At 54.0% G+C, this 24,514-nt stretch overlaps 1 protein-coding gene across 3 annotated transcripts in view; it reads right to left on the minus strand.

Annotated features, from left to right (window-relative positions):
- Nucleotides 1-24,514, minus strand: part of CSNK1D (casein kinase 1 delta) — a 33,127-nt gene that overhangs the window by 3,464 nt on the left and 5,149 nt on the right. The window contains exons 2-10 of one of the 3 annotated variants that reach the window (XM_032429436.1): nt 21,344-21,454; nt 9,969-10,117; nt 9,245-9,473; nt 8,668-8,838; nt 8,153-8,301; nt 6,256-6,427; nt 5,538-5,677; nt 2,435-2,498; nt 695-1,256 (exon numbers count right to left, since the gene is read on the minus strand). In XM_032429436.1, coding sequence (XP_032285327.1) covers nt 2,466-2,498; nt 5,538-5,677; nt 6,256-6,427; nt 8,153-8,301; nt 8,668-8,838; nt 9,245-9,473; nt 9,969-10,117; nt 21,344-21,454 — 1,154 coding nt within the window. In that variant the 3' untranslated portion in view covers nt 695-1,256; nt 2,435-2,465. Of the gene's footprint in view, nt 1-694; nt 1,257-2,434; nt 2,499-5,537; nt 5,678-6,255; nt 6,428-8,152; nt 8,302-8,667; nt 8,839-9,244; nt 9,474-9,968; nt 10,118-21,343; nt 21,455-24,514 lie in introns of those variants that run through there. The other 2 variants (XM_032429435.1, XM_032429434.1) reach the window with 2 other exon arrangements.

Genomic DNA, 24,514 nt, shown 5'->3' on the forward strand with positions numbered 1-24,514 from the left:
GAAGCGTGTGACGCTGCACCTCCTGGACGACCAGCTGAGTCACCAGCTTCTTGGCACTTCAGGGTGGATCCCCTGGGGCCCGAGGCCGCTGTGGTTAAGCCTGGCACAGCACAGACGGCCGCGTCCTGGGTTCTGAGCACACAGACTCATGCACATAGCGAGGGCCAATCTACACTGTTCACATTTACAGTCGGTTCAGAAAATTTCCCAAATCCAAAGACACTGAGGCAACACCACCACCAAAATAACCACACGTGACCCCAAGGAGGGGCCTGATGTCTCTTGGTTCAAAATCCTCTCCAGGGGGACCAGCAACGCCCAATGCAAAAAGCCTTGGCTTCCGAGGTCTTCCGTGCTTGGCTTCCTTCTCGCCGCGTCCGGGGGACTCCGGTGCGCGGCACCCGCTAACTGCTCTGAGGACCGCGTCGCGCAGGCGATCTGGCGTAGGTGGGGAAGGGACAGTGACAGCCAAAACCAGCGTAATGAGGCCACAGGACACACGGCACACGACACACACACAGACGCACACACATCACTTACACACACGTCTACACGGGACAGCACCTCCGGTGAGAAAACCCCTCTCCACAGCGGACCACACGACAAAGGGACCACAAAGCAGAGGACGGGCGCCCGCGCGCGCTCTGCTCCCTGACTAGCTCTGCCCTACACAGAAACTCCACACCAGCCTTTGTTCCAGGGCTCGTTAAAGTCAACATCAGTTTTAAGACCGCAAAAACGGACAAGAAAGAAACAATAAAAAGACAGATCTCTTTACACAGATTTAAGCCAGTAATTTTTAGCAAAATGATACAAAACTGTCTTAACCAAGTAGAAGATCGGTGGTTACAGTAGGCTCGTCAGGGAGCAGGGCGCACGGCCACTGGAGGGGAACCGAAAGGCTCTGGAGCGGGAGTCTGGTTCTCTCTGCAACTGTCTCTCACACTCTGCTCTTCTTCCCAGCCCGTGACAACCGAGTGCACGTGGGGGGCCCGCGGTGCGGCCCCTGTGACGGCAGCGCTTTGGAGTCTGTCCGGTTTAGTTTGTGTTTTGTTTCCCCCACGGGCGTCGCTGGCTGGGCGGCCTGGAGAGCTCCCGGTGTTAACATTTCGGTTCTAGACCGGGGGGCGCGTCACTAGTAAAGCCATTGTAACAGAGTAGATCAGCCATGCATTGTCTGCCCTTCACAGCAAAAAGGAGAGTTCTCATCGGTGCACCACAGACTGAAGACCACTGGAAGCCACCCGACCGGGAATCTGTCGGAGCCAAAGCACAGGAGAAGGTCAGCATGAGGCCAGAGGCACGGGGCCGGTTGGTCAGGCTTGGGCACAGAACACCAGTGACGGCGAGGGGACGGAGATGCTGCCCAGCCCTACTCTGGACGCCCGCACCCCGGCCACTCTGGACGGCCCCTCTGCGGCCAGGCCACGTGCTCAGCAGAACAAGTGACAGGAAGAGGGGGAAGGAGGAAGAGGCATGCAAGCAAGGAGGCCGGGTGGCCACGGAGCTAGAAGCCCAAGAACGATCGGACCAGACAGAGTCCAAGCTGGAAGAAGTACTCGCTCCCAGCACTCCTTCCTGGAAAGTAACCTGGGGTTTTGAGAGCCGGGACCGGGCGCTGTGTGGGCCCCGGGGCTCCCCGTGGGGGGAGGCGTGGAAAGTAGCTCCCGTCGAGGTGCCCCTGAGAACGCAGTCACGCTGGACCTGCGGCCGTCTCCCAGCGGCGTGGAGCCCAGCAGCGGCAAGCCCTGAGCGGGAGGGGCCGCAGCGTCCCCGACCGGAGGGAACCCGGCTCGGACGCCCAGCCATGCGCCAACGGCAGGGGAGCGGGCGCGGTGGCTGACGGGTTAATACAGACGGCAGCACGATGGGACGCTGAGCAGAGACCGAGCTCGAGAGGAAAAACAAACGAGGACAGAAATAAATGCGAAAGAAGAGAGTGACAAAGCCAGGGTGGCAGAGACCACCAGGAGACTCCCGCAGCAAGAGCGCAAGAGCCCCCACCAAGCACGGCCCGCTCAGCTGAGCACGATACGACACACGCCCCAGACAACGGACCCCGGGCCGGGCGGCTCGAGTCTCCTGGGACCACTGGAGCCGAGCGCAAGTGCAGAGCCCTGGGCTTCTGCTCCCACCACGGGCCCCGGACCCTCGAGAGTGCCCCAGGGCCAACGGCCAGCCCACGGTGGGCAGGGTCCTGGGGCCGCCCCGTTTGTACTCTCTGGTCTGCTCGCCCCCAGACTGGGTGACGGAGCACGGCTGCTCTGGAATCCACGCGAGGAGAAGCACTGGGCGGAGGGACCACACTCTCCCGGCAGCACCTGGCATGCAAGCCCGGTCCCACCTGCGCAGCCCGGTGGTGGACTCGGGGGTGGTCAGCGCCCGCCCCGCCCGGCGCCTGCTGTCTGACAAGACCCGACATGAGCACACTCACCGGTGCTGCCTTCCAACGGGGAGACGTGCAGCTACTTGCCGTGGTGTTCGAAAGGAATGCTATTCTGAGGTGGGGGGAAAAGAGAGCTGTTGGTAACCACCTCGGAGGCCTTCCTCATCTCGCTTCAGCCAGGCCCGGCACTAGCGTGCCGCCTCACAGGGGACCCCGGGAACCTAGCGAGTGGCCCCCAAACGAGAGCAGCCGTGCTGCTCCTCTAGGCTGATGAGGGCCCAGGCAGTGAGCGAACCTGACATCCAGATGGCAGCCCTCCACCGGCCCCTCCCCGAGGCCCTGCTCGCTGCCCAGTGCGGCCTGCGCTCAGGCCGGGGGAGGACTGGCCACAAGAAGACCAAGGGGCTGCAGGCCTTGTTTTGGTAGCATGAACGCAAACCAACCAACCAACCAACCAACCAACCGGGAGTGACTGGCTCAGAGACTGAGTCACATTCTACTACGAGCACTGGACCCAGGAGGCCTTTTCCTCTCAAGGAGAAAAACCCACAGTAGGTTCACTGACCAGATGCTCTTTGGGCTCCGTGCTGCTCGGCTGAGAAGCCAGACTCCCACTCTGGGTCGGTAGTGTGGGGACTGTGGCCTAGCACAAAGCCGCCCTGGAGAAGGAAGTCGGGGCGAGGAGCAGCCACCCTCCTGCAAAGTCGGAGTGCAGCATGGCCGGGGGGTCAGGACCAAGAGCACGGGCGTCCACGGCCGTCCCCCACACCCAGCTGCAGAGGGTCAGCAGGGCCCTCCCGCGGGCTGGCCGGAGCACCTTCTTGCAGATGGACTACTTCCCTGGACTTGGTGCCTCTGCACAAGACAACGTCCCCTCCTCCAAGCGCACAAAGAACTGAGAGAGGGTAGCGGCGAAGGAAGCTGGCGGAAGCGGCCTCAGCCCCGCCAGGGCAGGGCCAGCCTCGCTTAACAGAGGCCTCACTGGCTCTACCTTCACCCCACTTTCTTTGGGGAAAGTGCCAATGGAACCTATAGAAAAGCAGAAGCTGGAGCAACTCCCCTTGTTCTGGAACTTCCAAACCACCAGGGCAGAGAAGGGGTCAGCCCCTTGCTGAGAGTCTTGGAAAGAGTCTCTTGCTGCCCTGCAGTCTCCTAAGAAAGAGCACTGATGGGTGAACAGGAAAACCCAAAGGAAGCCATCCCTGGGACAGGGGTGCATCGGGGACACACCCCCAGGGGCTACGTCCTCAACATAAAGGTCCTAAGAAACCTCCTAGAGTGACCGGTGCTTCTTTCAGAGAGGAAACACCCCCAAATCAAATCTCTGGAGACTCTTCCCTCCTGTCTAGTCCCACATTGCTTCTTCACATGGAAAGCAAAAAGAAGGACAAAGACACAGGACTCTCAGTTGCAAGCTCGCCTCAGCTAAGGAAGAGTTCACAGGAAGGCTCTTGGGGCGTGCAGGCTAGGGCTGGCCACGCCGTGGAGGAGAAGCTGGGCTCAGACCCAGCGGTCGGTCGCAGGCTCTCCGACCCTTTCATTTCCCTCAGTGGTCCCAAATGCTCCAAATACTTTCTTTTCCCTCAAAGAAAATTAGGTTTGTCCCTTCCCTTCACCTCTGCTGGTGGAGGCCCAACATCTGGATTCTGAGTCCAGACAGAGCCCGTGACATCCACAGACCCCAGCTGTCCTTGACTGGGGTGTTTGGGGCCCCAGAGCAGGCTGCATGCCTGGGCTCTCGGCCACGCGTGGGCAGACACTGCCCAGGACCTGTTCCCAGCTGCTGATTCATGGATTCCAGAGCCTGTGGGAAGAAGCCCGTAGCCCTTTGTGTGTCCTGCGGGGAGGGAGAAGGGGTGTGGGGCTGGGAGCCATAAGGGGCCCAATCTCATTACCCTGGCCAGACTCCTTGAGCCCCACAATTCAAACTACCTGCACCCTTAGTCTCTTTGGGAGAAATTTATCATACAAAACCAACCCATTTCTGGCAGAACTACCAGTAAACCAGAAATGTTTATATTTATAGCAAAACAAAACCATTCATTCACTTGATTAAAATAAAAGGTCAGGAGCACCGTCTCTGTCTGGGCACACTTTCTCCTCTGCCGGAAGACCAAGCTGACGCCACAGAACTGAGGTTCTGGGTGGTTCTCATAGACCCTGTGCTTTCCTAACCAACGTGCTCGGCCCACCAATCACCAACAAGCTATGCCCAGCACCAAGCGCGTGCCAACAGCAGGGCCCAGCGCTACCTCGCCCGCGAGAGGCGTCACGGTGACCCAGCGCGGTGCGGCCTGACTGCACGGCCCAGGACTTCCAGTGCGTTCCTAAAACCAGTGCCTGCCCGCCCAGCAGATACCGCGGGGCACAGACACCCCGCAGGACCCTCGCGGAAGCAGGAGAAATGCCCTCTGACCCGCCGCCATTCGAAGAAGAGGGCCCTGAAAGCTACACGAGGAAGAAAGTCCGTGTGTGTGTAAAGAGCTTATCTGTGGAGAGCACATGAGCGGATGCAGAAGAACCATGGCACCAAAGCCAGAGAGGGAAGAGGAGGGTTTGAGAGGAGGGGACCCACAAGACCCAGCCATTTCCCTGAGGACAGCTGCCTCATCCAAAAGAAGACAAGTGGGCAGGGACTGCAGAAGACGGGAACCCTCACTCGCGGTGCATCGCGGGGCGCCAGGCTCCAACGGGCTTGTCCACACCACCTTACAGGGGCCTCCAGCCACTGCCCCACAGGCTGCGTGCCCACGACAAACACGGTGTGAGCAGCGTGGCATTTCCAGTCTGCACAGGAAGACGGCCCAGCCTCCAGGGCTGGCTTGGAGAGGGGGCCGGGGCTGCGAGGACGGCAGCAGAAGAGAAAAAGCCCCATCACCTGCACCACTGCGGCTGGGGAGCCAAGCCCTTCGTCCGCACAGCCCGCCTCAGGCTCCCAACCGAGGGGCTGCACGGCAGCGAGGGGCCGAGCGTCCCTCTCCAGTTAAAACTCAGAAATGGGGGAGAAAAGAAAGAAGGGAGGAAGGAAGCCCTTCATCACCTGCACCCCATCTGCTTGGCGTCCTAAGAGCAGCCCAAACACGGAGAGGCCCGCGGCCCGCAATGGCCCGACCGTGGCGAGCCCGGAGCGCGTACCGTGCAGCGCGCGTACCTGTGAGGTGGACATGCGGGAGGTGTCTTGCCGGCCTGTGAGATCGGAGGACGAGATGTTGACGGGGGCGCCGCGGTGCAGCCGCATACTCACTTTCCGCTCTCTTTCCACACCGGACACGGGCCGAGGAGAGGTGTTAGCTGGAGGGGGAGACAGGGGTGACGGTGAGGGCTCGGGGCAGACCCCAGAGCCAGCGTGAGGTGAGGGGGCCTCTCCTCAGCTGTCTCGGCATCCAGGACCAGAGGGGTGGGTGCCGCTACACACCATCAGATTTCCAGGGTGGCAACAGGCAGCTAACCCCTGGCTGGCTTGCACCCTGATGTCGAGGTCAGCAGTGGTGGGCAGGGCCCAGGGAGCACTCAGGGACGCCAGTGTGCTGGCTCGAGGCGGACCTTCCCAGGAGCGAAGCACCAGGAATCCAGCAGGAGGGCAGCCCGAGGCCTCCGTGCTTAAGATGCCACTCATGGAGGGGATGGAAGGGTGGGTACTGAGATGCTCCTAGGGAGCAATCCGTGTCACGAGAAAGAGAAACAGATGTCCCCTGGCCAGCCAATCCTCAGAAACCAGTTTACTAGGACCGGATGCACACAGCCTCTCCCATGAGGCATGCCCGCTTGAAGCCCGCGTGGGGCCCTGCAGCTCAAACAGCCAGAGCGGCCAACACACAAACCAGAAACCCCCAGTGCCTACTGGGTAGACGTGGTGCTAGCCCACTCACCAGTGTGTGAGGTAGGGGTGAGGGGGGTGGGAGGAGCCACTTCCTGGGTGCCCCGCAGGCGGCCAGAGGCCGTGGAGGGGAGGCCGCGGGCGGCTGGGTTTCGGGAGTGCCTCAGCCGCTCCTCTCGGTCCCGGCGCTCCCGCTCAGCGTCATCAGCGGCCCGGCTGGCTCCCTGCAAAGGAAACAGGGTAAGACCAGACTGAACGCGGTTTGGTGGAAAACAACCCAAGGGCCCCAGCTGTCTGTCCCCTGCTGCCAAAGAAGCCATCCAAGCAGTGTAGCAGGCTGGGAGGAGGCATCTCTCCCTCTAGGACAGCAGCCTGCCCCGTGACCCTGTGAGTGAGAGGACGAGGTCTTCCCAACACTCCCGAACCCCAAACACTGATGGCAACTGGGTGGCCTCTGCCCCCTGAGCATCCACACAGGAATAGGAAATCATATGAGGTCAGGTTAGCGGCGGGCCCAAGGTGTTAGCACCTGGGGGATCCGAGACGCACACAGAAGCGGGGGCATCTGGTCGGCGGGGGGCCCAACCAGGGCCCAGACGGCCTAGGCGGATGTTGGGCCAGGGCCCACGTGACAAGAACGCAGGCAGCCAGGTCTGCCGTGGAAGGTCCCGCGTGGTGGACACCACAGCTAGTTCTACTTTGAGCAAATGACGACCCAGACGAGTGGGGGCACGATACCCGCCATGTTCTAACGAACAGCACAGTAACGCAACAGTCGGCAAACTACAGCCCACGAGCCAAATCCAGCCACCATCAGTTTCTGCAAATGAAGTCTGACGGCTGCAGCCGCACCCACTCGTGCCCCACTCCGCCCGTGGCGGCTTCCCCGCAGCAGCGCAGAGCCGAGTGCTGGTCCCACCACACGCACCCTGCAAAGCTGACAGGATTCACTGTCCCACCCGCCCAGAGAAGGGGGGCCAGTCCCGCTGGGGGGGCGACGACGCCAGAAGGTTGCCCAGACCCTGGGCGATCGGCGTCGCACGTCCTGCGCCAGCCCACTGCGGGGCGGGGCACCTGGCTCTCTCCGGCAGGGCACAGACCCTGCAAAGGCACCCCGCCAAGGCCACAGGACAAGCCTTTGTCTTACGCCCTCTCAAGAGGAGGTCCTGCTCCTTCGTCAGATCTTGTCACCCTGGAAAGGTTCCAATTTCTGTTTTAAGCTAACTAAGTAAAACAAATTTATAATGAAAAACAAAGTAGAAGTTCCAAAAAACCCTGAAAGTCTCTGGCAATAGTGTCTGAAAATTAATTAATTAGACTCCTATAAGAGACTCAGGGATGGGTGGCCAGATTTAGAGAAGAAAACATCAAAACTCAAGTTCTGCACATACGCGAACACCTGTGCCCATTCAATAAGCCTGGCCACAAAGTCAAGCACAGCCTAGCAGCTCTCCAGGCACCCACCTTGCTCGCTCACCCGCACGGCCGGGTCAGAGGCAGGAGGGGCAAGAGGTCACCCCACCTGGCCAGAGCCCTTGGCCTTGGCCATACCCTCCTGCGTAACACACACTCTGGAACCACGCCTCAACACCACAGTCAAAACCATGGTGCTCTTAGCCATGTTGACAGCAATCATAGAAGTACCTTCCAATTCAAGATTCATCACTCAAGGAAGAGCCCTGGCTCCAGGCAGACCTGCATCTGGGAGACCCACTCCACCGGCTCCAGGGGGCCCAGCACTGACGTGGTGCCGCCTCTGCTCTCCCTTGGGAGGGATCTTGCTTCTCAACCTCCCGCCCTGGGGTGGACCCCACCTAGGCCACGGCCCTCGCAGGTACACTTGGCCCCCCCGATGCGGTGAACGTGCCTTCTAGAACCTGCACCTCGTCTGGCAGAGACCTTTGGCTGACTTCTATGCTGAGAAGTCAACGCGCTGGCGGCACACTTACGAATTTGAGCATGTTCCAGTCGAACACGTAGTCATAGGAGAAGCCCTGGCGGTGGAAGAGATTCCTGAAGAGCTGCCTCAGGTAGGAGTAGTCAGGCTTGTCGTCAAAACGCAAGGAGCGGCAGAAATTCAGGTACGTGGCAAACTCAGCTGTAAGACAAGAGACTCAGCGCTAACTGGCTGACCGGGTGTCCATCGACATGACTGCCACCATCCACTGCCGCACACTTAGGACGTGAGACACGGCGTCTGAAACACTGGTCATACTGGGAGGAACCGATATTTAAGAAAAGCCGGCGGCAGAGGGCACAGCTTGGTTTCACTGCGGCACTTCTCCACAGGAACAAGGACAACTCCCTAGGTCATGGTCCCTGGAAGGTAAAGGAGCAGCAGGGACAGAAGGCTGCCACCAGCTCAAGGACACTCTTCACCATCTGGGAGCCAGTCTCCCAGTGCCCCCCCACCGCCACCCTGAGACCGCGGGCCAGCCTGACACCTGCCCTCGAGGACACGCACAGGGGTAGCTTTTACACAGCACTTCGATGGGGGTGGACATCTTCTTCTCACTGATCCGCTCGTACTTCTGCCTCTTGGTGGCTGCCTTCAGCCCCTGCCAGGGCAGAGAGCCCAGATTGAAGTACATGAGCACATAGCCCAGTGACTCCAAGTCATCTCTTCGAGATTGTTCTGGAAAAGATGGGAAATGGGTCAAGGACAGCACGTGTGCGGCTGCAGCCGCAGAGCCAAGACCCCAGGCACACTCTGGCTGTGGAAATGAACTTTTAGAACCACAGAAAAATATTCTTGGATTCTTTGCTTCAGCAGAAGTTGCCCCTGATGTGTCCTTAGGAAACTGTGACGCCCCTGGATGAGTGACACCAATGTTACAGAGACTGTCAGAAAGCCCAACCGTCTACCTGCCCCCACCACACCTCACAAAGGGTTTTGCAGAATCTGGAGAGCCAGCCTCCATGCCAAACATGCTGACCACTCCCAGGATCCCCCAAGAGGCTGGCCTTTCTCTAAGAGATGGCCATGCCCAAGGCAGCCTGGCGACTGGAGGCACAGGAGACCCCACCACCCACGGGCTCACCGATTCCAAGATGCGTGTTGATGGAGGCATACCGCGCCGTCCCGGTGAGGTTTTTGTTCTCACGGTAGGGGATGTGCTGGTGGGTCCTGGCATCCCGGTACTTCTTGGCCAGCCCAAAGTCGATGATGTAGACCAGGTTGCCCTTCTTCCCCAGCCCCATGAGAAAGTTATCTGGCTTCACATCTCGGTGGATGAAGTTCTTTGAATGAATGTATTCAATGCGACTAATCTGTAGGTAGGGAAGTAATGACCAGAGATTAAACCACAGCAGCAGCCTTGGGAAAGGCACCTGCCTGCAGAGCGAGGGCTGTGCCCTCACCGCACGTCCTGTGGGCCGTGGCCAGAGCAGAGAACTCCACAACCAGGGAAGGATGCTGAACGAACCATGTTTTGCACCCCCAGCCGGCCGGGGCAGTTCCCCTTGTTGGCTCTCGGGGGTGGGGAGGGGAGGTCGACTGACAGCAGCCTGAGAGGACCAGCCCTCCCTGATGAGAGTCTGCACCAGCAGTCCTTCCTGCAGGGGCCCGCCAGCAAAAACACATGTCTCCAAACCCAGCCCACGGCCGTGCTCCTGCCGCAGAGGTGAATGCACTCCTACTCTCTCCCTGGGCACTAACAGGCACAGAAGGAGAACAGCACCCGGATGTCCCGTCAGACTGCTGACTCACACCAAGCACGTGCCGAGGGCCCAGGCTCCCTGTCACCTCAGAAACATGATTCTTACCATCTGGTCAGCAAGCAGCAGGACAGTTTTGAGGCTGAATTTCCTTGAGCAGAAGTTGAACAGGTCCTCCAGGCTCGGCCCCAACAGCTCCATCACCATGACATTGTAGTCCCCCTCCGCCCCGCACCACCGGATGGTGGGGATGCCGACTGCAAGAGAAACCCGACATGCCTGTGCTCGCACGCAGGGACACACCACACAAGACGCACACTGCGAGACAAGGACCAAGCACGCAGTGGCTGGAAGTGACACCAGGAGAGAATGGGAGGCCAGTGTCCCAGGCGGGGGAGTGAGCAGATGCAAGAAAGATTCCTGTTGACATGCTGCGTGCGTCACAAATCAGGAACCAGTCTAGCTCACTGTTGTTAACACAAGTCCACACTCTGTTCAGGTTTCCTTGGTTTTCCTGTCACACCCTCTTCTCTGCCCCGGTCATCACGTCTCCCCAGGCGCCTCTGGGCTGAGCCGTCTCTCACGTCCCTGGTTTCGGGGGGCCCGGAAGTTCTGGGGGGAGATTCTGGGGCAGTGCCTCCGTCGGGATGTATGTGATGTTGGGTGATGGGTTTGGGGAGCAACACCACAGAGCTGAAGGGCTTTCTCATCACGTCATGTCGGGGTCCCTGCTCTCAATGTGACTCGTCACCGAGGACGGGACCTTGACCCCTGTATGGGTTGTGTTCATTCTCCCCAGTGTGTGTACTGTTCTCTTCGGGAGGACGTCACTATGTGGAGCCCACACTCCGGGGGTCGGGGGTCATGCTGTCATGCTCTACTTCTTGAGGGCAGAGCATCCATATATAGTACTCAGATTTGTCTCTTCCCATTTACTTTTTTTTTTTTTTTAAGATTTTATTTATTTGTCAGAAAGAGAAAGCGTGCGCGCACAAGCAGGGAGAGCGGGAGAGGGAGAAGCAGGCTCCCCGTTGAGCAGGGAGCCCGATGCGGGGCTCGATCCCAGGACCCTGGGATCATGACCTGAGCCGAAGGCAGATGCTTAACCGACTGAGCCAGCTAGGTGTCCCCCCATTTACTCACTTAATCACTGTTGTGCAGCACTGTGGGCCTGTGGGTACCTATCTTTTTTTTTTTTTTTTTTTTTAAAGATCTTTTTGTGAGAGAAAGAGAGATCATGAGCAGGGGGGAGAAGGAGACTCCCCACTGAGCACAGAGCCCGTTGTGGAGCTCAAGCCCAGGACCCTGGGATCATGACCTGAGCCAAAGGCAGACGCTTCACCGACTGAGCCACCCAGACACCTGAATTTCATTATACTTGTATTAAATAGTCTGTTAAGAAGTACGCATGCTGTATAGTATTCCCTTTGGAGAACCGGTCACCATTCATCTATTCTTGCATCTGGAATGTCTGGGTTTGCTTCTACTACAAACGGCGCGACTAAGTATACCCTTATTTACGTCCACGGATGAAAATTCTTACCCACAAAACTCTTGTTCACATCTAGTTTCCCCAGGCACATGCCTACAAACACAGAGCACAAGTTATCTGACTCTATGAGACAATGTCGCCTTGTTTCCCGAGATGGACAGCCCACTCCACACGCCCAGCAGCAGCGAGCTGGTTACCACCAGATTGCTGACTTTTCATCAACCGAGTGGGTGTGAAACAGCGTCCCACTGAACTCTCAATTTGGATCTTTCGTCCATATATTTATTGGCCACACGCTGTTCCTCTTTGAAATGTCTATCCTTGTCTTGTGCCAATTTTTCTATCAGGAAGTCTTTTGCCTATTTATAGCTATTCTTTAAAAATCCTGGGTACTAAACCATTGTTGATTGTATGTAAGGCATTTTTTTTTTTCTGGAGCCTTTTGATGAGAAATTTTAACAAAGACGAACATATCAATCTTTTCCATTATGAGTAATGTTTTTGGTATAGAAACCCTGAGTCAGAAACAGATACTATTATTATCTTTCAAGAGTTTAGAAGTTACTCTTTATCAACCAAGATGGAGTAATGGGAGCCCAATTTACCCTCACATCTGCAAAAAACAGAAGACTTAACAAAACACAGAACATGTGGAAAATGGTTTCTAAGACATTGAACAGGAGGCAATGAACAACACTCAGACCTGAAAGATAGGACACAGCTGCGTGGGCCTTAGGCTGTCCCCCTCCTCCCTTGACTGTCAGCAGAAATGCAAAAACTAAACAGATAAAAGTAACTTTACTTCATCCTAAGTGGAGGAAGAACCTGAGCAACAGAGTAAAACACTAAGCATGCAAGCAAGTAAAATTCATAATGTCCGCATGCAAAGAAGCAGAAAACATCCATATTGAGAACGGTCAATCAACTGAAACTGGTTCTGATGTTACAATGAGCAGAGAAGGATAATAAGAGTTATTACAAGGGTGAGTGGGTAGCTCAGTTGGTTAAGTGTTTGACTCTTGATTTCGGCTCAGGTCATGATCTCAGGGTTGTGGGATGGAGCCCTGTGTCTGGCTCTGTGCTCAGTAGGGAGTGTGCCTGAGATTCTCTCTCTCCCCCTCTGCTCCTCTCCCCTCCGTGTGCTCTCTCTCTAAAAATAAACATGGGACACCTGGGTGGCTCAGTGGGTTAAGCGTCTGCCTTTGGCTCGGGTCATGATCCCGGGGTCCTGGGATCAAGTCCCACGTCGGGCTCCCTGTTCATCAGGGAGCCTGCTTCTCCCTCTGCCACTCCCCCTGCGTGTGCGCTTAAGTATTAAAGATAAATAAATATAAACAAACAGGCGTGTGGGTGGCTCAGTCGGTTAAGCATCTGCCTTCGACTTGGGTCATGATCCCAGGGTCCTGGGACTGAGCCACGCATAGAGCTCCCTGCTCAGCAGGAGGCCTGCTTCTCCTCCCTCTGCCTGCCCCTCTGCCTACTTGTGCTCTCTCTGTCCAATAAATAAATAAAATCTTAAAAAATAAAATAAAAATAAATCTAAATAAAAGTTATTATAAATTCTAATTATCTTCCATGTCAAAAAAGCTACATAAGGGCACAGCATGGGAGATTTATAAAAGACTCAAACCCAACTTCTAGAGAACTACAGTGTCTGAGATTAGATGGTGCAAAAGAAAAGATGTGTGACTCGAAGGCACAGCAACAGAAACTACTGGAAAAGCAAGAGCCAGCTTCAAGTCATCCGAAACCTATTTCACCGAAGCCCCCAGGAAAGATGGAGGAAGGGGACAGAGATGATGCTGGAAGTAGATGAAGACGACAAACCCACAGATGTAAGCTCAGCGGACCCCACACACAGGAGCCATAAAGAACATCACATAAATGTCCGTACCTGCTAATCAAATCACTCACAATGAGTGATAAAAAGTGATAAAGACAGCATCTTGAAGCAGCCAGGGAAAAAATCCCTATTACATAAAAAGGACAAAGGCCAGGATCACTGCAGCCTTGTCAGAAACGGGCACGTAAGAGCACAGCAGGGCAGCATCTTTCAAGTACTGAGGACACCAACCTCCGAAAGCCAAGACAAATGAGATTTTCAGATATAAAAAAGCTGGAAAAATCCATCAGCAGCAGATCTGCACTGCTATGTATGGGAAAGGCCACCCTTCGGGCAAAAGGCAAGTGACGGGACATGGGCCCACACAAAGGGATAGAAAGCACTAGAAATAACAACGTAAGTTTACACGTAAGATTTTTAAAAATTATTTCAATCCCCTTAAGAGATAGGACTGTTTAAACAAAATAATGCAATGCAGGTTTGTAATATGCAAACGTCCGTGCCGCAGGGAGGTCCCACAACGGCAGGCAGCAGGCAAACCAAGCGCGCCGTCACAGGCCCGTCTGCGCTACACCAAGTGCAGAGTGTGGCCAAGGATACAACACGAGTTGTTGAAGACGTACGTGATAAACCCTAACCCAGCCACTAAAGTAACAAAGGAGAGTGTTAGTGAGCCAGCAGAGGAGCAAATCATAAGAAAAACCACTAAGAAATGTAAATAAAGGGGCTCCTGGGTGGCTCAGTCGGTGAAGCGTCTGCCTTCGGCTCAGGTCATGGTCCCGGGGTCCTGGGATTGAGCCCCACATCGGGCTCCCTGCTCTGCGGGGAGCCTGCTTCTCCCTCTGCTGCTCCCCCTGCTTGTGCGCTCTCCCTCTCTCTGACAAATAAATAAAATCTTAAAAAAAAAAAAAAGTAAATAAAATGCTTGATTAATCAAAAAGAAGGCAAGGGAGAAGGGGAGACAAAAACCAGCAGCAAGATGGTCAACCAAAACCTGGCCTGTCAGGAAACACATCAAGAGTAAATCCTCTCAACACCCCAAATAAGGCACACTTTCTCAGTAGATAGAAACAAGTGCCCTTTACACACAAACAGGTTGTAAGAAGGACGGCGCAGGACACCAACTTTAGACAGAAGGGTGCACGAGAGCTGGGTCTGCATGGGATGCAGTAGGCTGTGGAGGGCGTTTCCAGGGATGTACCTGTTATTTCGTAAGGATAAAGGCACCAGCTCGTCAGGAGAATGTAACAACTCCACACGTTCACGCAGCTAACAGTACAGCTTCAAAATACATGAAGCAAAACCACAAAGAGATTGACAAACACAATCTGACAGCATCCTCAACACCCCCTCAGGCAGCGGAGCATACTCTCCTCAAGCACACACGGGGCAGTTAGCAAGACAGACCCAACAATGGACATAAAACAGGCCTAGAGGTAAAATGATTCAAGTTGTACAAAGTATGCTTTCAGACGACAATGGAATTTAGTCAGAAGTAAGAGTGCTCTCTGGAAAACCCCCAAATATTTGAAAGCTACATAATACACTTCAAAATAACCCACAGATCAGGGAGGAATCAGAAAGGGAATTAGAAAGCTTTTGAACTAAATGAAAATGAAAACACAACACATCAGGGTTTATGAGACGTGCTCTAGGAGCACCTGGGGGAAATTTATAGCAACGAAATGCTTGTATTAGAAAAGACAGATCAATGATCTCAGAATATAGGAAATTAAACCCGAACAGATGAAATAAAAATGATCACAGCAGTCATCAATGAAATGGGACACAAAGAAACAGAGAAATTAGTGATACCAAAACATGTTAAGAAGACTTTTGATAAAACTCTAATCAGACTGATTAGGAAAAAATAGAGAAGGCACAAATTAACAATATCAACAATGAGCAGACTCTACATCTATTAAAAGGCTAATGGAGAAATATTATAAACAGATTTATGCCAGTAAATTCAATCATTCAGATGACACGGATAAACCGTTTGAAAGACACCAACCATCAAAGCTGTTAACTGCTGGCGGGATGTAACGGGACAGCCACCTGGAAAGCAGTTGGCCATTTACTACAAAGGAAAAGCATTCATCTACTTCTGACTCAGCCATTGCACTCACTCCTAGACACTCACCCACAAGGAAAGGAAATAAATGTCCGTACCTACACAAACATTTACAGCATCTTTGTTTGGAACGCCCGTGAACAGGTGGAGGGATGGAAAACTGCTGCATCCACCCAGGGCACACCGCGCAGTGCATCGTGAGGAGGACTCTCTCAGGGGCCAGGCAGGCGTCCTCGGGCTGGGCGGAGGTGAGGGGCAGAAGGGTGGCTGCGGCCACAGCGGGACACCCGCGGCTATAAGCTCACAGCCATCACTCCGGGACGCCCGTGTCACTTCTCACTGTCCCAAAGAACTGCGCCCTGGGCCCCATGTTCTCAGGACTCCAACTGCCCTGGCCGTGTACAAATGATAGATCTTGTGCATTCTAACTTCGCTCTTGCCGTAAGCATTCTGGGTTTTATGTTCCCGTGTATTTCTGGGTGATGCCCTCCTTGTGCACTGGGCTCCCGAGGCGAGGAGACGTTGCAGGGAGGGGTCGGCGGCAGCCGCAGGACGGTGCAGCAGGCACACGCTCTGCTGTCTCCCCCGCGTGCAGGACAACCACTTGGAGCGCACAGGAACCACCTCACTTTTACGCTGCTTGTGACTTGATCTCTCCCTCCTAGAAGACTCGGAATTCGTCTACACAGGGGTCAGGGAAAGGCGCTGAGCGGAAGCCATGGCTGGGGGAGGCTGGTCCAGACCAGTGCACCTCCAATCTCGGGACACGGGCTCCCTGCACCTACCAGATCCTTCACTGGCCCAGGCCAGTGCTACCAGCACCACAGGGCTCATGCATGTGTCTGAAAAAATTCAGGTGGGTCACAACAAGTTGTAAGAGAGCCTGAGCTGCCCTGGGGTGCCACATGAAGCAAAGCCCCAAATCCTGAACCTTGAACACGCTGGGTTCTCTTGCCTTGGCTTCCAGGGACCATGGTGTCCGGGGCCAGCACCCTGCCCTGCCGCAGCAGCGGTTCGCGCCACGGTGGTGAGTGCGAAGGAGTGCACTGGACCAGCCGTGCCTCACCCTGGTTTCTAGCTGCCCCCTTGGATCGCTGTGTCTGCTGGACCTATAGGACTCACAAGCTGCCAGCTGGGTGATCGACAGGCAGCCTGGCTTGTATAAATACAATGAGCCGGTCTTTCTCCGTGTTCTTCTGCGGTTTTATTGCTTACCTTTTTTTTCCTACTGAGAGAAAAACAGCCAGAGGATCTGAAAAAAGGCTCTGCACGAGGAAGAGGATCTGAAGCACAGGCTTAAAGGACCCCTTCTTGAAGTATGTTTATGTGTTGGGGCGGGTATCTTAGCCATCCTTTCTTAGTGCCCTCTTCCCCTATTTCCTATTTTGGGCCAGATCTTCTGTCCTAAAAACTTGACTCCTACCCTATTCCTTCCTCTATCCCCCCACTTCCCCAAAAAAGCTCACACACCCTTATAATTAATTTCTGGGGTGTCTCCATAATTCTTAAATGATTTGTGCAAAATTCTGAAGAAGCCAGAAACACCCCATCCCTTGTTCCCAACCTCCCGAGTCAAGACTGTTCTTTGGCACGATTCTGGCCACACTGCTGTATTTAGATGGATCAAACCCGCTTCAGTCTCTAATCCTAGGGAAGATGTGCAAGCAGGTGGGGGGCGGGGGGCAGGGCTGGGAGACCAAGAAGGGAAGATGACCGGACCTCCAACCACTCAGGAGCATCCCTGAAGGTACAGGACACGCATGTCAAAGGGGCCACAAGACTGTTTAGTAGGATGTGGGTGAATGTGGGGTGCCTGGGTGGCTCAGCCGTTAAGCGTCTGCCTTCGGCTCAGGTCATAATCCCAGGGTCCTGGGATCGAGCCCCGCATCGGGCTCCCTGCTCAGCGGGAAGCCTGCTTCTCTCTCTCCCACTCCCCCCTACTTGTGTTCCTGCTCTCGCTATCTCTCTGTCAAATAAATAAATAAAAAATCTTACAAAAAAAAAAGAAAAGGATGTGGTGAATGTAACTCCATGCTTAATGCAGGAAACTAAAGCTTTGTGTGGAATCTTGAATTTCTGGGGAAGGAGGGAGAGGAGGGAAGCACGTGCTTGTCCGCCCTCTCCCTCCCAAGCTCCCTCCCCCTGCTCCTGAACTGCAGGAGGCTGAGCCCCCGGGTGCAGTGACCCCGTCCCTGGAGAATACGGATGTGCTGGCTGGATCTGTTACCACTGTGTAATACACACTGACCCTTCCCCTTCCCCTCGGAAAATACAGTGAAGAAAGAGACACCCTTATTTTTTAATGCTCCCCCCTTGTCTTCTGTGCTAGCACAGACACCCCGTGCCACACTACAGAGGAATGGTGATGACGAGACCAAAGAGGATGTGGCTCCAACAGAAGCCCAGCTGCCACGCAGGTGGGACGGACACGGCCCTGCAGGCACGTGCGGCACCCGATGTCATCCTGCAGGCCAAGTGCTTGCCTGCTCCATAAAACACAATTCCACTCTCAGTCTCTGCGCCAGAAAATCTGTCTGGGTGCCATCGATGCACCGTCCCCGAGGGCAAGATGCCAGAAGCAGCAGGGAAGTAGTGCTTACAGAGATGTAAGGTTACTACGCAGCCGTGTCAGCACAGCGGCCCCCGGGGTCCCAAGGAAAGCCGGACCGTACTGCACAGATTCCAATGCGGCGTATGTCAGGCAGAGGGGCAGCAAGGACTCACAGTGTCCGTTCACACTGATGGGGTGTCCCAATGGTGGCACCTTTCTCTCTAGTGGTCGATACCAGCATGTCTTGTCACCCCAGCATCAGGGAGCAGATAACATGCGGTAAAGGCAGAGCGCCCTTGCTCTTCAAGTTCTCTGGCCAGAAGATGCTCAGCTTTCTGTGTAGCCTGCTTTGTCCTGGGCAGACTGTCTGGAAAATCGAGTGGTGAGGCCCTGGGAAGCAATGAGCTATAAAGCTATTCACAAACCTGTTCCTGCCGCTGTCCAGACCGATCTCAAGATCAGAAATCTGAAAATGCACGTCACTGCCAGGCCCGTGCAGGAGCAAGCAGGGCCTGTGGGGAGAGAGCAGCGGGGCGGCCAGCATGCTGCCCCCACCCATGTGCCATTCGGATGGGAAATGGGTCGCCTGGCTTCACTACGTGTAGTTCTCAACACCTGATGGAGTCCAAAGATACCCAAATCTATGCTCGGGGGTGAAATACTAGGGGACAGGCACAGGCAAAGGCTTTTCGTTTTTACTTATGACAAGTTCCAATATCCAACATTAATGCAAATAAAAATTTTCACAGTTTTTGGCAATTTAAACCTAAAACAACTACAAACAAACTGTCAAACGTTTCTAGACAGGGTCACTGGATTTTTAAAAACAAATTTCTTACGGGGTGACAGAGAAACAAAAACTTAGAAACAAACTAGGCAGAGATGTCGGGGGCAAACTCTGGACTGTGGCTTCTCCCCCAGAGTGCACTGGGACTGGCACATGGGCACTGGGGAGGGGGGTCCTGCCGCCTCTCAAGCAGGTGGGAGCAACAGGTGTTCAATTTAGTACTGATCCCCGTATATTACAAATGTTCTTGGCTACTGTGAAACATTTCTTAACAAAAAGATAGTGACTGTCCAAAATAAAGCATGGGAACTGACCAGGACTTAGGATGAGAGAAGTGAACTTGGGGACGCCACCTGCCCCTACTGCGCTGGCGGATGCCAGCCCAGATTTTATACAAACAGCCCACTCGCCCCTCCCACATGCCACACCTGCCCTGAGCCTTGACCTGAAGCAGCTGTGGACTAAACACTCGTTCTCTACTGAGGGACCACCAAAAAAGGGTTGGTCCAAAGCCACTCTGGGGACATCAGGATGGGAAAGGGCAGTTAACGTCTAGGTAGGGCCTGCAGTCCACTGCATTCTGAGAAGAACCTGATGTCTGCCCAAGTCCATGACCCACGAAACTAAGCACGATCTATTCTGCTATTCCGAGTGTCCCACCACTGCTAGCAGATCTGCGGCAGGTGGAAGCATCTGGGGCATCTGGGGCACGCCTCCCCAGGAGCAGAGCTGCTGTGCAGCAGCGGCCTGGGTACCACGATGCTTGGGTTCAAATCTCTGTCCTGGAAAGCCCTGCATCGGTCTGTGAGGCTGCACCCACCGCACGGGGCTGTAATGGCGGCAGACGTACCCGTGTCCGTGAGGGAGGCTGACCCCTCCCTCAGTCACAGCAAGCTCGAGGGGGCACGGCCGCCTCTCAGCTTCCAGCTTCCTCCTAGGGTGCCGTCAGTCTCAACCACTTGCAAGCCCAGAACGCAGCATTAAAAGCATCAGAGAGCCACGATCAGAGGTACGTGCTGTCCCTTCACCAAGTCCACGTGGTCTGTGTGTACTGGCACGAGATGTGACGCAGAAGGCTGGCCAACAGCACGTGGACCCCCACACCCTGCCTGCTTCGTGGCGGCTAGGAATTCACACAACACTACCAGAATCACGGACTCTGCGTTTCTGGACATCATCTGTTTTCAAAAATTGAGATCTTTACTTTTTCTTTAAAGCACCCTGATAATATCCACCAAGCACACATTTGAAACAGAAGTAAAACTCAATCTACATGTGGGGGATGGCCAGACGGGAGAAGATCCTAGGTTTCTAGGACCCTAGAGAAGGGGCACAAATCTTAAAGCAAGGATTCCAAAGTGAGATGCAATGCTGCAGCCTGGGCCCTCAGCCCCACAGCAGACAGTTGTGGTCCAGGAATGGAGAAGCCCCGTCCCGATGGGAATAAACTCTTCTTTGTTCAGTCTCAGCCACTTATCCAATTCCTATGTGGGGCGTCAGCTGACCGTTTCCTTTCCTTCTGCCCTCTGGCCCTCCAGCTTACAAATTCTCACAGAGATGCTGCTTGTTAACACTCAAGGCTTTTAAGCTGGAAGCTTTCTTCAACCCCCAGCCATCAGGCCCTGCCCAACCATGAAGGCCACACCCTGAGTCACCTCCCTCTCATCACCACCTGACAAGCTGTGTAGACTGTCCCTGATGCCTGAGAAGCCTGCCCTCTGCTGACCACTCCCTGGGGCCCACAGGCGTTTCTGCGCCTGGGTGCCGGGTCCCGAGAAAGCTGGGACAGGATGCTCTGGACGCCCTCTGTGATGGATCCTGCACGACTGTCGGTGTTGCTCTGATATGTATCTGTTGCTAAAGAAACACCTGTTGCTGTGTAAAGCAAGAAATGTTGGTTGCTAGTAGCAGCACAGATTAAACCATTTTTGTGGAGGAAAGATGCGAGAGTGAAATCACCAATCCTCCCTTCTCACCTGAAAAAAGCAAATTCAGACTCTGAAGACAAGTTTTCATTTGGCAAAGTGCAGAGAGCACCCCAAACTATGAAAGTACCACAGAGGCTTCTGCCATGAAGGGTCTCCAAACAGGATGCAGTGCAGCCATTCCTCAGACACAAAGCCTTGATCCTGAGGGGAGCTCTTTGGGATGAAGCACGGACATGTCCTTCCTAATGCTGCAGCGTCTTCGGGACTCTGAGACCTCCAACAAAATCCCCACCTGCTCCATTAGCCAAACTTTTGAAGTCCAGAGAATTCTAAGAGTTAGACTCTGAGATCAGGATGGGTGCTCTCAAACATCAGACACCCTTAGGTCTGAGAGGTTTCACAGAATTGGGACAATAATTGAGTTGGAAGGGGCCACAGAGGTCACTGAATTCAAACTCTATTTCACTCAGGAGCCTTTGAGGGGGCTCCCCCAAAGCTGTGAGCAAAGCATGTGACTGAGGTGGCACACCCAACAATCAGGAGCATGCCTGAAAAATCAAAATTCACACGAACCCTGAGTTCAAACACAATACTAGCTAACATGAGGCTAAGGAAAAGCAGAAAATCATGTTTTATGTTGAATGAGTCCCTCAGTAGGCCTCTCGGTATCTGAAGGAAGCCACGTGACTGAGTCAAGCGTACGGACATTTTCCTCCCTTTCCCAAATAAACCAGAGGCTCTGATTCACGACACATTCTCCCTCATCAAATACAACCCTGGTTTTCTTTTGAACAGGTAAAGGGCATACCTCCTCCCTGCATCATTTTGTAGATTTTGCTCTCAATGTGGAGCTGAGGGTGTTTGGTTTTGACACATTCAAGCTTGATGGCAACTTCTTCTCCTGCAGCAATGTCCGTACCTTGGCAAAGAAAGAAAATCACAAACATTAATAATCTGGTGTCTACCACCTAACGCAATGCTACCACACACTACAGACCCTCTGCTCTGTTTTCCACCATGAAATGGTGTCGGTGGATGACAAACCCCTGTGGAAAATCATCATTACTTTCACTTTTTAAGCAGGAAGTCTTTGATATGTATAGAAAAATCTTATTTAGTATTCCCTCACCCACTTCCATATGTCCCCACTCTGATCACGTCAATAGGGGATCCAGAGACAGGGTGGTGTGCTTCTCTCTGCAAGGACTCCCTTCTTTTCTGCCCTGAACCTTCCTGTCCACCTGTTGGTCAGCCCCTGCGTTCACCCACCCAGGGCCAAGCAGTGGGGGAGTTCCAGGGTGACTGTGTATGCTCCCCGTTTCTCCATGCTGCCTGGACAGGCCTGTGTGGGTGGGTTTGGGCCTTTCTTTTTACCAAACACCCACACGGCTTCAGTCCACCCACCCCCGGTGTTGAGCCGCACGCATCCTGGAACAGTCAGGGCACTTCTCAAGTGGAACTGGTTCCCATAAGGAGACTCCTGCAAACCTCTCCCTTCCTGGGGAACAGGACCTTGCTGTGTATTTCTTACTGATGCTGGACCAGAGGGCAGACCCCTTTTCAGAGCCCAAACGAGACCCATCAACATGCACCTGTCACATACCTTTTGTTAGTTTTATGCTAAAATTGGCAAAACATCTGCTAATACCTCCCGATAAACAGCCCATAAGTTTGAAGGCAAAATCAGAGTTTTTATCTAAAAATGTTCTATCTCTGGGCGCCTGGGTGGCTCAGTTGGTTAAGCGACTGCCTTCGGCTCAGGTCATGATCCTGGAGTCCCTGGATCGAGTCCCGCATCGGGCTCCCTGCTCGGCAGGGAGTCTGTTTCTCCCTCTGACCCTCCCCCCTCTCTCTCGTTCTCTCTCTCTCAAATAAATAAAATCTTAAAAATAAATAAATAAAAATAAAAATAAAAATGTTCTATTTCTGCTTTACTCCAATTAAGGAAATGCCAATGTGACAACACCCTGACCCAGGCTTCACACACAAATGCTCCTGAGCTCTCATCTGCCCCAAAGCTGTGCCTGTGAACCCTTCTTCAAGAAGCTTTAGCTGGGGGCGCCTGGGTGGCTCAGTCGTTAAGCGTCTGCCTTCGGCTCAGGTCATGATCCCAGGGTCCCGGGATCGAGCCCCGCATCGGGCTCCCTGCTCAGCGGGAAGCCTGCTTCTCCCTCTCCCACTCCCCCTGCTTGTGTTCCCGCTCTCTTGCCTCTCTCTCTGTCAAATAAATAAATAAAATCTTAAAAAAAAAAAAAAAAAAGCTTTAGCTGGAGAGAACAGGGCAGAGTCTTAAATAGCACATACCTAGTCCTCCCATAGGTGGCTTCTGGGTACGGGTGTCCCCCCTTATCTGCGGACGACCGCGGTCTGCGAACAGCGACCCTGCACCTGCCCCACAGTCAGGCCAGCAGGAGCCTCACCCGAGGCCGCAGGCCCACACCACTCCCCTCCCTCCTCCCGTCACGTAGGCACCTCATCTCACAGCGTTGCAACAAAGGGGGGTACGGCTCAGTGCGATGATTTTGAGAGACCCCAGTCACAGAACTTTATTTACAACATATTGCTATAATTGCTCTATTTCATTATTAGCTATTGTGAACCTCTTCCTGCACCTAATTTATACACGTTATCATGGGTAAGCATGTCTAGGAAAAACAAGGTATACATAGGGTCTGGTACTATCCATGGTTTTAGGCACCCCCTGGGGATCATGGAATGTTCCCCTGTAGATAAGGGGGTCCTATGTATAAACCACTTTAATCCTTCCCAGCAGTATGTTTATCTGTACTGGTTCCAGCAGCTCAACAGACCCCAGACATTTCCTTCCCCAGGAGATTGTAGTGTTGGACAAAGCAACCTCAACTGACTGGTTTCTCTCTCCACAGGTTTAGTGGGGAGAAGTGCAATCTGCTTCACAAGACTTGCACAGAGGAGTGGGTTCACAGTTACAAAGCACTTTGAGATTCCCAGGCAAAGGCAGAATAAGATCAGCAAGCACTAAAACCATGATCAGCCTGCAGGAACGCTGCCTGCTGCGGTTTGTGTGTCCACTAAACGCCCAAGAACCCCCAAAGTCTCCTCCAGACTGCTCAGAGGGCTGCAAGAAGTGCAGTACTTCTGGTGGGCCTGAACCCAAAACCGTGGGGATAACCACCATCTGATCACTGCAAGTGACCATTCCAGATTTAAGAACTTGATTTACCATTCCACAGAGACTCTTTTAGGCACTCAGAAAGAAGACAGGTAATACATTTTGTTCTTCCTACCCGCATTTGCGATGATCTACCCAATCACAAGAGAAATGACTTCATCGTAAATGTACTGTGCAAATGAGAAATGCACTGGGAGTTCCTGTGAGGACCTGGACTCCGAACTGAACCCGCCAGCCCAGGAGACACAGAGAAACAGATGACTCAGCTTACTGGTTACATCAGCAACTCTGTCCCCCAAAGCATGAGCAGGGGGCGCCTTTAGCGAGAGCACTCGTGCTCCACCAACTACGTCAGCACTGTCACCCTTACCATGAGCAGGTTTTCAATGACAAGACAGCCTGGACCCACACAGACTACCTACCAGACCAGCTCCTTCAAGAAGGCAGAGAACATTCTAGCTCCACTCTATTGTGGCTGATAGTGCAAACATCAATCAACCCAGCAATACTGACCTGACAGTCTTGGAGGCAATGACCATAGGCAACTCTGGAACACAATTTGAATTCCATTCTCCTATCATGGTGCCAGGCTTCCTGCAGGACTACACTGGTAATATAGCCAGCCTCCCTGAGGATCACAGCAGCAACAGGGCCAGGCTCCCCCAGGATCACACCTGAGGAGAGGGCCAGCCTCCCCCAGGATCACACCTGAGGAGAGGGCCAGCCTCCCCCAGGATCACACCTGAGGACAGAGCCAGCCTCCCCCCAGGATCACACTTGAAAACAGGGCCAGCCTCTCTGAGGATCACAGCAGCAACAGGGCCAGCC

This window comes from Phoca vitulina, unplaced genomic scaffold (genome assembly GCF_004348235.1).
Source record: "Phoca vitulina isolate PV1807 unplaced genomic scaffold, GSC_HSeal_1.0 scaffold41, whole genome shotgun sequence".
Classification (NCBI taxonomy): domain Eukaryota; kingdom Metazoa; phylum Chordata; class Mammalia; order Carnivora; family Phocidae; genus Phoca; species Phoca vitulina.